The sequence below is a fragment of the Eleutherodactylus coqui genome, chromosome 1 (assembly GCF_035609145.1).
Source record: "Eleutherodactylus coqui strain aEleCoq1 chromosome 1, aEleCoq1.hap1, whole genome shotgun sequence".
Classification (NCBI taxonomy): Eukaryota; Metazoa; Chordata; class Amphibia; order Anura; family Eleutherodactylidae; genus Eleutherodactylus; species Eleutherodactylus coqui.
Genome location: NC_089837.1, coordinates 494,464,715 through 494,479,188, shown reverse-complemented (window position 1 = coordinate 494,479,188; position 14,474 = coordinate 494,464,715). Strand labels below are relative to the sequence as shown.

At 48.1% G+C, this 14,474-nt stretch overlaps 1 protein-coding gene across 2 annotated transcripts in view; it reads right to left on the bottom strand.

Annotated features, from left to right (window-relative positions):
• Positions 1 to 13,365, bottom strand: part of SESN3 (sestrin 3) — an 81,546-nt gene extending 68,181 nt beyond the window's left edge. For both annotated transcript variants that reach the window (XM_066586700.1, XM_066586707.1), the window contains exon 1: positions 13,212 to 13,365. In XM_066586700.1, the coding sequence (XP_066442797.1) occupies positions 13,212 to 13,274 (63 nt within the window). In that variant the 5' untranslated portion in view covers positions 13,275 to 13,365. The remainder of the gene's footprint in view (positions 1 to 13,211) is intronic.
• Positions 13,366 to 14,474: the final 1,109 nt, after the last annotated feature.

Sequence of the window (14,474 nt, the reverse complement as noted above, 5' to 3'; positions counted from 1 at the left end):
CTGGAGTATAATACACGCTGTACACAGGTGAGAAATATTGGATTCCTGGGGTTCCGACTGCTGGGAACCACAGGGATCATGAAAATGGCGCATCCCAATTGCCCCTTAGTGAATGGAGTGCCAGCACACATGCGTCCATTACTAATAGAGATAGTCGCAATGGGAATGAAACGGTGATCACATATGTGCTCCATTCACTAGGGGGGTAGTGCACAGTGCTCATGATCCCTGTGGGTCCCAGCGGTCAAATAGATGGACATGCCCTTTAAGAGCGGCTGCAGACTCACGAAGGGAGCCGGTGTAAATTGTATGACGCTGCATTAAACAGATTACGCAGCTGGCCCTTGAAACACTAAATAGAGGGGATAATCTCTTTCTTTTCCAATAAGATTATGAAGCTGGAATGTGGAGGCTATATGAGCAAATTAACCTCTTCAAGATCTCGTTGGTCACCATTTCGATTTCTTGCTGAGCTTGGATGAAGCACTGCACTACATTCTCCTCCGCCCCCACCGGTCCCTCACCCCCGTGGAATACCATCTGATCCAGTGTCACGACACAGAAATGTGACACAGAAACGTCTGTTCCAACTCACATCTGTTGCGTTAAAGTGGAGGAATTCATTCGGTAAAAGTGAAATAAGGGCAGCCACAAATGGACTTGGGGTCTGTCCATCCTAAGACCACCTCTACTCCCCATGGAGGTCGGAGCTACCCCTTGTTTACTGCAAGGAATGATCAGGTATATTGGGTCGGAACAAGCAGGCGGTACAGGACCACAGATTGTCCGCAATAAGAAGACATGGCTACTTTCTTCTTGAAACAGCACCACAACTGTCCACAGGTTGTGAATAGTATTGCAACTCAGCTCCATTGAAGTAAATGAGACTGTGGACAGGTGTGGCATTGTTCTTGGAAGAAAGCAGCCATGTTTTTCTAATCATGTAGACATGGCCTTTAAAGAGACACTCATCAGAAGAATGCGTAGCTTTTACTTCTTGTGAGGAACTATTTTAAATATCCATGAAACATTACACTTCTTCTACTGTCCACTAGATGTCAGTACAACAGGCTATGATGCATAAAAGCATCTCGTTTTACAGCCTACAGTGAAACTGAATGGGATAACCTCATTATCTAGATATAGTCTAGCTAAGAGGGCTTTAAAACTCTTTACATACTCCGATTTAGGGCCCTCTTACACAGGCCGTTCAGATCCCCGCACCCAGCGAGAATTTGAACGTTTTTCATTCAGTCTAGATGGATGCACAGACCGAATGACGAATAATAATTTGTTCTCTTATCATTCAGTTTAAGCAAGCATAAACCTGAATGATGATCTGCCCGTGTAAACAGGCAGTGGCTCATCTACGAATGACTGCCTGTTTACTGTGAATGGAGGCCGGCGGGCCGGAATGACCCCCAGCCCATTCCTCTTCCATTCACTGAGTGGGGGCGGGTCGGAATGACCCCCAGCCCATTCCTCTTCCATTCACTGAGTGATGATCGTTCCTGTGCACCAAAAGCCGGGATCTGAGTGCTTTCTTTAGTAAGTGCAAGGTAAGAGAGCGCTGATTTCAATGGGAGTGAAGCCAGCTCTGGCACTTCCTTCCCTGTCTTGATAGTGGGCCGGGCGATCAGCTGATCGACTACTGATGACTTATCCAGGAAGGGTTAAGAGAAGTTGGCCCCCCCCCTCCCCAAGATAAACTTTTGCACCCGTGCCCATGAACCTTTAGCTACGCCCCTGATCCAGGGCATAGGTCATCAGTGGAAAAAAAATAGGCAGACAACGCCTTAAAGACTCCACTAATAAAAAATCCCTCTACCTCCAGTGCCACTTAGTGGAAGACAATACGAATTGTCCAAGCAATAGGTTTAGCCGGAGAGTATACTCTACCCCCAGAAGAGGCATTTGACAATCCGGTAGGTTGTTGTAATTGGTACCATCAGCAGAGAACAATTGAACTTCTAGGCGCAGAGCAAGACGAAACTGCAGGTACAACCTAAAAATGTATGGGGTAAGCTGTTATCATAGAATTTGAGGCCACCTATCTTTCACTATGAACTAGGTATATGAACTTCCCAGTTGACTATGGTCCATATGTTCAAGGATGCAAAGGAGATACCAAACCAAGAAAGTCGGAAAGTCGGTCATAATAGAACGTCCGGGTCACTTAAGTATCATCTGTATACAAAGCACAGTAAAGAGTTCTTGATTATATATAGGGTCCGGATTCGAAGCCGCTAGAATTTCCTAAGAATTGGGAATTTCAGTCTACGATGTTCAGTAGGACTGCCGGTCTCTACTACGTGCCAGCGGAAGACCACAAATATCTGCTCTGAAGAAGCCACACACCACAATGAGCATTGCGCAACAAAACCTGCGGCCAACATTCTAGACGTGGGGCTCGGCCGCTCAGCAACGCTCCCTGGTCTGGACTTTGAGATACTAATGTGTAACACAATGCAGTAAATATTTCTGTACAGCTGACCTAGAAAGAGCAAATGGAAACATTCCATGTGAAATAAGAAGACTCATCCTGACTAGTCTTCGAGGTCTTGGCCTGAAAGCCATCCACCAAAAGCTAAAAACCCACCAGCAACTAGAAGTCCTTGAATTGCCATTTTCTGTTTTGGCAAGTTATTACAGGAGAAATTACAGCAAAGATTGAGTTTCTCCATTCTAATTATTCATTTGGGGGTCCGACAAAACTTTTTTTTTTTTGGCCTGGTTTGCTATGCAACGCCCTAAATGGCCACAGGCAATTGGTAACTAGAAGCTGTTGGCAGCGGTTGGTGGGGCTGTGCTACTCACCATGATGCAGATTGATTGGGGGCACTTTCCACACATCCATATGCAGTACCCATTGCTAAAATGGGAAGATGGCAGTTGATTCCCAAAAATGAGACTTCTGGGTAACTTTCATTTAAAAAAAAAGTTTCTTTTTACCTTATGAAGTATGTGGCTTGGAGCAGGACCAGAAGAAGTTCACTATATGCTTTCTGCTTCTACTCAGTTGTTTAGGGCAACTCTTCCCAACGACGGTGTCAAACTCTTAAGGGTGTATAGGGGTGGGAGTAAAAAGAGAACGAGATTTTTTTTTGAAGGGGTGTCGCGAGATAAAACTTTTTGCCTCTAGAAGTTGTTTATGTTTTTATACTGTGCCTTAAGAAGGGGCTGAAGCGGAGGAACAAGGTTGAGCAGAAAGGAACCAGAAGTAGTAGGGAGAGAAAATAGCGAAGTTGTGCACCGAAGCGAAAAGGGTTCTCCTGAGTCGCGCTAAAGTTTTGTAGCAGTTGTCCTACAGACAGTGCCCTCCGGTGATAAGGGAAGATTAGGGAGTCCGTAACCAAGAAGCCAAGTAGTTCCTCAGTTACATTATTCCCGGTTAACTAGATGCAGGACTGACGGAGTATCCCGCGCTAACGGGCCTAAGAACGGTTTATCAACCATCTCGGACTACCGGGAGCAGAGACTGACAAATTCCTGTTGTGATACCGTTGCCTCTTCTAAAATAAGCCAGTCTTGTTGTTCCTGTAATAGCGGTTTTAACTGGATACACTAGCAACCCTTCAGTGTCGCCCACTAAATTGGGCCTTCTTCCTCTCACGGCCACAAGTCCCTAATGTTGCAGTTGCCAGTTTCTGAGAAGAAAGTGACTAAAACCAGCCTAGCCCTTCCATGGAAACAAGCCGGCCCATTGTTGATAGGGCTACTACTGACCCAGATAACCGGGGAAGCTCGAAACCCGCTGCTTGTGGCCCCATCATACAAAGGTGTGCCATGAGCTAAACCAGAACGACTAGCAACTATTGAGCAACTTCTTTCGCAGTGCCAACTGGAGGCCATGCGTAGAGGAGTCAATAGTTGCCCGTAATCGCTCATTCTGTGATTATTTGGGTGGCTATTGGCCATACAAAGGTTTCCTGGCATGGCAAAGACTGAATAGGCATAAGAAAAACAAAAAGGACAAAATGAACCATAAATGTACTCAGTTGTCACTTCCCTTCCCCCATTCTTAACAGGGGACGATATTCTAAGTACAGGAGAAAGTTTTGAGCCGGGTCAAAAGACTATGACATCCATCCTGAGGCATGATGGGACGAGCAAAGACTAGAAATAAAGGTAATTTAGCGGGACCTACTGGGTTTCCTTTACCTATTCGATCTGGTGATTGAGGTTGGAGGACGACCATTTGCGGATTACTAGATAGTAGCGTTACAATGTCTCCAACGTTTTGTGTACCGTTACTCGGCAATCATCGTTAGGAACGTTGGGAACTGTTCAGATCTATAATTCCCATGTGTCAAGGGGCCGTAAGCCACACTAAAGTAGATGATTATAAAGTAATTATGGAGGGGTGTAATCTACCACTCTGCGAACCAGCAACCGCTACAAATAAACGAGCGCAGAAAGAAGGAGAAACATCTGCTGGGAAGAGGTTAGACAGACTGCAGGATTACAGAGTCCCAACACGGTCTGTGGTACACAACGAGCACTTTATCAGTAACCTACTGACCTCAAGGTTGTCTTGCATCTTCTCCTTTCGATCACTCCTCTTGACTTTTCACCGCTCCCACGAAAATGTTTTAGAGGCTTCCATCCACATCTGTCATCAATGCAGACCCAAAGCCATACAGAGTTCTTCTAACTTTGTGGTTAAAGGGGATGTCCAGGATTGAAAAATGGGTTTGCTTCTTGTCCAGAAACAGCAACACTCTTGTCCATAGGCTGTCTCTGGTATTACATCTCAGCTGTAGTCACTTAAGTAAGGATGAGCTGCAATCCCCGACGCAACCCATGAGCAAGGGTGGCGCTGTTTCTGCTTCCAAAAAGCCATTGTTTTAAGACTATATATGGCAACTCCACAAGGTGGCCCACATCTAAGGCACATCACACAGCCAACCAGAAGCCTGATGAGAGGCAAGAATCCCGAAACGGCTGTCTGCAGATGGGCATTTTCCGTAAAAAAAAAAAAGTCTAGTTTGGCCAAGGACTTGTTCACATGAGTGTTTTTGTGTTCCATCAGATGGGCAGCAAAACAGAAAAACGTGGTTTTGTTTTACTTCCTGTTGGATTTCAACCGGCTTTTCTGAGCTGGCTTTTCTGGCCCTTAGTTACGTGTTAAAGGTCAGCTATGTATGGGGTAGCTACCTGCCACAGGAAGCACTAGAGCCGCAGCTCTCAGTCCAAGAAGGAAATCTAATTTACATACCATTTTCCCAGGGAGCACTGCAAGACTTCCTATGCAAATTTGGTGCTCTCCACAATGAGGAACAGTACCCCCAGCTTTTCAATCTTAAAAACACCCTCAGAACAAATCTGGTGCCCAAGTCCTCTACAACTGCCTAGCAACTGGCCGATTGACCATCAGTGAACATACAGGACCCCCTTGCTCGCGTAAAGACCAACATGGTCACCGGTGATATTACAGAAGTGCTGCTAGTGAGCATTTCGGTAATCCTGCCATTATTTTCACCACCTAAACAATCCCCAGAGCAGATGTGAGCAGCGCCTAAGACTCGTGCCCGCCGGTCCCACAATCAGGTGATGTAATCTATGGCCCCCACGGAGGCCGTGCAGTTGGCACATTCTCCCTGTGGTCGTGTGGGTTTTCTCTGGATAGACTGGCTTCCTTTCACACTTTAAAATGGGCTTAAAAGGGAAAGTTTCACCCAAGATTTATTTTTACTCATTTAAACCAGAAACCAAAATATATGCGGTAATTTTTTCTAATTTGTTTTCATTTTCTGACTATTTTTTTCTTTATTGTCCGTGCAGGACCATGGGGCAGCCATTGTGGTTGAGCCATTAACAGCATTTAGAAATATGCTTTACAAGAGCCATATGGACATAGTCTAGAGATGTTCATTCACTTCAATTGGTCGTGTGCAGGGAGGGGGAGGAGGTGAGCTGTAACCATCACCTATTGTGAATGGTGGATTCTGTGCTATCTATATATAGGCTTCACCTGTCACTGTAATCCTGTTTGTGATGATAATGAGATGACTGCTGAGAAGTTTTCTCTACTGAATAGGAAGGCTATTATTAGACTAATTAGATTAGTGGTTAGTAGGGCTGGCCAATTAATCAGAATTAGATTTTTGATTAATCGCCATTTTGCTGAGGCACAATTTTAACTTTAGCAGAATTGTGAAATTGAGATTAGCTCTGCCTCCCGTGGGTGGGGTGGTGGTCTGCAATGACTGTGGGGGGTGTGTGTATAGTACATAGGGGGCTGCAATGACTGCGGGGTGTGTGTGCATAGTACATGGGGGGGGCTACTATGACTTCAGGGTGTGTGCATAGTACATGGCGGGGGGGTGCATAGTACACGTTGGGCTGCAATGACTGCGGGGTGTGTGTGCATAGTACATGGGGGGCTGCGATGACTGCGGGGTGTGTGTGCATAGTACATGGGGGGCTGCGATGACTGCGGGGTGTGTGTGCATAGTACATGGGGGGGCTGCGATGACTGCGGGGTGTGTGTGCATAGTACATGGGGGGGCTGCGATGACTGCGGGGTGTGTGTGCATAGTACATGGGGGGGCTGCGATGACTGCGGGGTGTGTGTGCATAGTACATGGGGGGGCTGTGATGACTGCGGGGTGTGTGTGTATAGTACATGGGGGGGCTGTGATGACTGCGCGGTGTGTGTGCATAGTACATGGGGGGGCTGTGATGACTGCGCGCGCGTGCGTGTATAGTACATGGGGGGCGGTGATGACTGGAGTGTGTGCATAGTACATGGGGGGCTGTGATGACTGCAGTGTGTGCGCATAGTACATGGGGGGCGGTGATGACTGGAGTGTGTGTGCATAGTACATGGGGGGCGGTGATGACTGGAGTGTGTGCATAGTACATGGGGGGCGGTGATGACTTGGGTGTGTGCATAGTACATGGGGGGCTGTGATGACTTGGGTGTGTGCATAGTACATGGGGGGCTGTGATGACTTTAGGGTGTGTGCATAGTACATGGGGGGCTGTGATGACTTTAGGGTGTGTGCATAGTACATGGGGGGCTGTGATGACTTCAGGGTGTGTGCATAGTACATGGGGGGCTGTGATGACTTTAGGGTGTGTGCATAGTACATGGGGGGCTGTGATGACTTCAGGGTGTGTGCATTTACATGGGGGGCTGTGATGACTATGAGAGGGGTACTCGTGTATTGCTGTGTATGTGATTCCCCTATGTAAAAATAAAGATATCTTAGCATTTTTAGCTGTTTTAGGGTGAAAACTGCAGAATTTCAGGATTCTTTTTATAATGTAGACACAGACATCGAAAATTTGAAAAAAACAAAAACATGAAAAAATACGTTAACTAAAAACTTGATTTCCACAATAGGTCATTTTCTCACTTACATTCCCTTTAAATAAATCAGATTATGCGCTCTGCTGGGAAGAGGCGCCGGCGCCAAGAGCCGTACGACACGCCGCTACGGAGAGCTAACAAACATCTATAGGATATATACACATAAGGAAAAGGAGTTTATTAATGTGTACCCGCAGGTTCATGCTAGGGGTGGACGACCTGGGAGGGTCGGGCCGAAACGTGTTAAATATACAATTTCTGAATCTCCATGGCGACTAATGAGACAAATACAGTCATGCAAAATTAATGAACGTAATTAGGATGTGTCTAAGCAAGTGCCACAGATGTAAACAAGATCCGAGCCCTGTGCCGCATGTGCAGGAATGCTGTGCCGCCAGGACCAATGAGGCACAAGGCTCTCCGGTAACCTTAAAGGGGCTGTCTGGCATTACAAAAGTAGAAACAGCGCCACACTTGTCCATAGGTTGTGTCTGGTATTGCAGCTCAGCTTCACTGCAGTGAATGAGGCTGAGCTGCAATACCATACACAACCTGTGGACAGGTGTGGCGCTGTTGCTGGAAGAAAGGAGCCAAACCGGGACAACCCCTTTAAGAGATGGCACTCAAGGCCAACTGATAGCACTCGCCCAACATTGTTACTAACAATCCCAGGAAGTAACAAGAAAGGAGGCAGGGCTTGTGCAAATTTACCACCAAGCGGGTGACTTGTGAGCATTCCTAGGGGGCAGTCCTGGACAATCATGGGGGTGGGTTTAAATGTTCCAAATTCAAATATTGTCAACTATGATGCAATATAAAATTTAAAGGGATTGTCCAGAATTAGATAAACATGGCTGCTTCCAGAAACAGCGCCACATCTGTCCACTGGTTGTGTCTGGTATTGCAGCTAAACCCCATCAACGTGAATGGATTGAGGTTGCAATACTCCATATGACATGGAGGCAGGTGTGGCGCTATATTAGGAAGAAAGTGGCCATATTTATCTAATTCTAGAAAAATCCCTTTAAGATATCAGTGGGTCAACATAATCATGGGCGCCCCTTATCATCGAGCTTGGAACAGGAGGGGCAGCAGAGACCCCCGCTACACACAATGCTTTGCAATCAAATCAACCGACATTTTTTTGCTGCAAGATAAACATCCAAACCAATGAAGTCAAAATATTTAAGATCTCTGCATGCTGTCAGTGACTTGAAGATGAAACCCCATACAGATCTAATACTTCTCGCAGCTGACAAGGTAATCCAATCTAGGCAGTGGCCTGTGACCTGAACAGTCTGCGCTCCAACTGATACATTGTTGCAAACTACAGGAGTGGAAAGATAGTATTCAGCTCGGAGGATTTGTCTAGACTGGACCCAACCGTAGCCGTCATCCATCTGGGGGTTTCAGAAGGTTCCCATTCACTGACAACACAAGAGATGTTGAAAAGTTTGAGAAACTGAAACACAAAGTATGGTGGAAAGTTGCAAAAATGGAATGACGGAATTTTACAAAAATCTGGACAATCCCTTTAAATTTTTAAAGGGGAATCCCACCTATTTAGGTATTCTCCATAAAATCCACTGCGGCTGCAAACAGAAAGCAAGAGCAAAACGGGGAGAAATTTACTAAAACTGGTAATGCTGGTCTGAGCATAATTTCCGCCGGAGCTGGCCTCAATATACTAGGCGCGTCTTGGCATCTCCACGCAGAACTGGGCAGCAGGAGCAGATTTTCGCTAAAATGTTTGGTGGCCACGCCCCCTCCCATACAAGCCACGCCCATTTTATTTATTTAAGGGCGGCACAGAAAGCCAAAAAGTCACAAACTTTTTGCGTAAGTAGGCCTTGCGCTAAAATTTGCAACTTTTCTACACAAGGTTCATACTGTAAATGTCCCCCACTGTTTTCCAAGGAGCGATGCCATCTAAGTCAGGGGCGGAATGGGACTACTGGGTAACAACGGCGTTGGTGTGGGAGTTGCCCATGTAGCGCTTAAAACCCTAAGATTGTCCTCAAATTGCACATTTCTGTTAATAACTATTCCGCAGGGTTTCTTGGTGATAGCCATTACTGGGAAAGTCGCCCACCCATAAAGGTTCTCCCCCAGCTTTCCTGGAGTCCTGAAAGGCTAATCCGCCTAATAGAGAAGCTACATAAATACGCGGGTTTACGGTTTAGAGCTTCGGACATTGTAGGCGACCGCCCCCTTAAGAGAAGCCATTTATGGTAAGGGTGGTGTACGGCCAAATAGTCACTCGATGCAGGTAAACACGGTCACCAACCGGGGATCAGTGAGAACTCACCCGCTTAGCTTCAGCTCACCTAAAAGTAGTCGCTGGGTGATTAATTCTAGTTTGGTGTAAACAAGTAATCTTTGTCTCAGAGCGACGAGTCAACAACTTTGGAGGGAGGTGTGCCCTTTTTTTGGAGCACATCTCCCACTGAACACTGATTGGCTCCCGCCAGAGGTGTAATGAAGCTCCTGGGCCCCATTATAAAACCTGTAACAGGGCCCCAACTATAATGCTTTATTCATAGTACTGGGCTCCCTATATGCAGAAGAGAGGCATTATGGGCCCCCAAGGCTCCTGGGCCGGGTGCAACCGCATCCCCTGCACCCCCTATAGTTACACCAATGGTTATAGCAACAAAATAAAAAAAGTGTACTTACCTGCCCTCAGCGCCGGCGATCCTGTGCTGCAACCCGGTTTACGTTCACAGTGAAAGTCAGGTGACCACCCTGCCAATCAGTGGCTGCAGCATCACCGTTCAGAACTCCTGGCATCATGGCACCCATGACGCAAGTGCTGATGCCAGGAGAACGGGCAGTGACAATGCGGCCTCAGATAGGTGACAGCCACCTGCCAATCAGAGGCTGCAGCATCACCGTTCAGAACTCCTGGCATCATGGCACCCATGACGCAAGTGCTGATGCCAGGAGAACGGGCAGTGACAATGCGGCCTCAGATAGGTGACAGCCACCTGCCAATCGGAGGCTGTAGCGTCACTGCCCGTTCTCCCAGAATCACCGCTCACATCCTGAGCGCCATGATGCCAAGAGTTTTGAATGGTGAAGCTGCGGCCTCCGATTGGCTAGAGGCAGTCACCTGACTTTCGTTGTCAACAAGATCAGAAGAATTGCGTAGCTGCAGCGCTGAGAACAGTTAAATAGTGTTTATTTTGGTGTTTTAACGTATCTGACTCTACATTTAAACAGTTAATTTTAGCGGCCCCCTTTTAGCGCTCTTTGGTTCCTGGAAACGCAAAAACGTACGAATTATGCGCGACTGAACAGTCCCTGACAGTCTTCGAGAGAACATTAGCAGCTCTGGTCGGTTTTGGTTGCCTTAGATACCCTTGCTCCTGCGGCTTATTGCTGGTTTTGGCGTCTGATGGAACACTTGGTGCTGCAGCCTCTTGCATTTAGTGGACTTTACAACCCCCAAGCGTGCGTTGTGGAGGGGGGGGGGGGGCGAAATTTCAAACACAGATCCGCCAAAGAACCTCACGCCCCCATATTAGTCAACGAATATTCGTACACTTTAGCGACTATTTTGAGCGACTACTCAGCCCGTAGTCGTCTTGTGTAAATCCAACCTAACTCTGCTTTCTTGCTTAACAGATGCCTGACATTAGAGGACGACTGAAGGACTTTTACTCGCCGGCGACTTTTTTTTAACTTTCGCGGTAAATTCCTTTTAATCCTGGCAAAATGTAGACGGTGAGCGAAGCGTACAAGAAGAAATGCTGACACTACCTACACCGCGGCGTACCAACGACCAGAACACAAACCGCCAGTGACAAGAATGTGTCAGCCACTTAGGAAGGCAGAATAATTGTCCAGATGAGGCCGGGCACCGCGAATGCAGAGGATGATGGGATTGCGCCGGGTACGTTACCTGGCACCTACCAGCGACAAAGAACAAAACTCAACTGGCGACCGGCTAATGATGCAAACAACAGCTCCCACTGCAATCTCTGTGACAGCCGGAGGGCGAGTTAAACGGCACACTACAGATGTAGCAGAGCCGAATGCGCCATTTAACCCTTCCTTCTATCAACCGTCTTAGGGGATGAAATGCAGCAGAGCCGAGTTAGCCGTTTACTACATCTCTACGTCCTACGGCGGATTAGACCGTGACCATTACATAACCGGAACGAAACATTGTAGAAAACAACAACAACCGTCAATGAAGCTCAGACACATACAAATAAAAACCGACGCCGCCGGTTCGAATCCCGGTATCGGATCCTGGTGACCTTGGGCAAACCAAGGTAATACAAATTAGATTGCAAGCTCCGTAGCACAGCAGCAGTGTTCATCATCACACAGAATACAAGTGCCGGACCGTATTTGGTTAATTCAGGGGATTTAAAGGGGCGCAACCTTAATATTAGTGCAGAACATAACAGTATAATGTATCCAAGTGCCACCAGTGTATCACCCTCTACCCAAACCCCCCGCCTCCAGAAATATACAAGACGTATAGTATATACAGTGATGGAGAGAACAATACCAGTACATTAACCCCTTCAGTGCTGGAGGCGCAGCTGGTCTACGCAGTCCACTGAGGGGCACATCTAAGTTGCCAATTGGGCAACCATGTTGATCTAGAAGGGGGTCATTGGGAAGAAAGAAGATGTTTTTCACATAGCAACAGGATGGCGTTCTACAGAAACCACCGATGTATAATGCAATGCGGCCGTGCGGATAAATAGCGCTCCGAAGGATCATCATGGCGGCCAATGAAAAGGTTTTCTGTACGTTTAACCATTTTTTTCCTCGGGGGTTAATTTTTATTGTCACCGTTTAATAATAAGGACATTCGTTACGGATAAAATGATATTTTAGGAGAATATTGGCGCGCTCACCTTACGTCGACAAGCGGCAAAAAAACACAAGACATTTGCAAGCCACCAGACAAACGTTTCAAGACTTTTCCTGATTGGAACATTTAAGACAAAGACAATAGATTTTATACGACGATTGCCAACAAAAAGCGACCCGGCGTGGAAAACCGCATTGTACGGCAGCCCGCTTGGGACAATTCACAATGAACGTCACAAATCTCAATGCGGAGTCATGCCGTCGTCGGAAAACAACGGGGCTGGTGCAGAGCTCAACGTGAGGCGGTCCGGTCACCGCGAATCACAGCGCAAAGCGACCCGATCTTCGAGGATCTGAATGAAAAGTGACCCGGCTAACGCAGATCTTAGTAGACAATGAACGGGTTTGCGCAAATCTCAATGGTAAGCGATCAGATCATGGCAAATCTCAATGATGGCCGCCAGTCTCGTCGCACGGCGGCCCCCGATCGCCGCCAATCGCGTCGCATAGCGGCCCCCGATCGCCGCCAATCGCGTCGCATAGCGGCCCCCGATCGCCGCCAATCGCGTCGCATAGCGGCCCCCGATCGCCGCCAATCGCGTCGCATAGCGGCCCCCGATCGCCGCCAATCTCTTGGCAAAGCGACCTGATCGTCCGGAATCTCAACGAAAAACGACCCAGCTATTGTAAATCTCAAGTCCGATTGTTGCGAATCTCTCCGATCGTTGCAATTAATTGAAGAGTTGGTGCAATCGTCTCAATGGAAGATGAACCAATCATAGCAAGTATCAAATTGTTGCAAGTTGCCATAAAAAGTGACCGGATCTTGGTAAATATCACCACTCCATTGTTGCGATAGCGGCGATAAAAATGGCGCAATAGCCCCCGTCCCAATCATTACGTGCACGCTATTGTAGGGCAAGCTGTAAAATGCAGAAGGACTACAAGACCCAGCAAGCCCTCTGCAGGAATATGCCCGGACTTGCAGGCAGAAGTTGTTGCGGCAGTTACAGGGGGGTTCAGCTGCTTTTGCAGGACTTTCGGGCTGTTGGGCTCTCACCTTCCTCAGCACTTTGTGGCAGTTGCTGCAGATGACATAGTCGCCGCTTTGTGTGCCGTTCATGGTGTCACCTCCCCGCCTGGTGCTCCAGCTGTGGCTCGGGGAGAACAAGAGCAGCCGGCGAGCTGTGTACTGCGGGCCGACCCGAGAGCACAGACCGGGCACAGGAGGAGGAGGGGAGACGGAGAGACAGGGACAGAGGGGGCGGTACTGACCTGCCCCCTGGTTAGCCATCTGACTCCAAAACCACGCCCACTAAGCGCTGGTATTTATAACATATGGTAAAACCACACCCAGCACACGCCTTATTAGGAAATAACCACGCCCGCATAGCGTATATTTGTATAACCACGCCTCTTTTCAGATATCTCCACGCCCCGGTTCATGCTCAGGCTCAGGTTCTGTCATTTTGACAGGAATCCTCCTCACTTTCGGTCCAGCCAATCAGAGGCGAGCCGCTACCTGCGTCACGCCCCCTGGTAACTGCTCGAAGTGGCCAATCAGAGGGCGAGAAAAGAGAACGGCGTCTTGACCAATAGGAAAAACTCGAAAACAGGCAAGGCCGCGCCCACCGGAGCTTTTAAGCTTTTAGTTGCAGGACAAAGAAAACAGTGATTAAAAGGGGCGCAGTGCCGGCGGGGAGGAGGAGGGCCGTGCGGGACGCGGGGGGCGCGCCGAAGAATAGCCATGAAGTTTTAGTAAACAGGGATGAAATGGGATTAATGGCAGCCGAAAGGGGGTGAAAGAAATGCCCCTCGAAGAGGAAAACATGGATCTATCTGGTCAATAGAAGCCCTCCCAGCTGTATCCTGGCGTATATCTGTCGATGGACGTGCGATACGTCCGCCATTACTGCGCCAAGTGGAATAGTCGCCGGGTTCCGATGGGTTCCGATGTGGAACCCCATAACTCCCGGTTAATGACCCTCCGATGCAGAACTGATGCAAACAGGAACTCAGAAAGTTTTGCTGAAAAGCGCGGCGGTCTGAGCGGTCCGGTTGCAAACAATGTCAGCGTTCTACCGCTCTCACCACCGCGCTAATTGCGGTAAGAACCGCCTGTGTGGGGAAGGCCTAAGGCCGGGCTCATTCAAATACCGGAGACCACAATCGGCCTCCGCATGGACGATACGCAGGATTGGAAGGCATGAACGTTCGCCGGTTCGCTCAGACGTGCGGATGGGAATTGCGGATTCCATGAGCAGAAGAAAAACCACAGCATGCTGCATTTTAGCGCGGATTCCGCACGGACGGCTTCCATAGA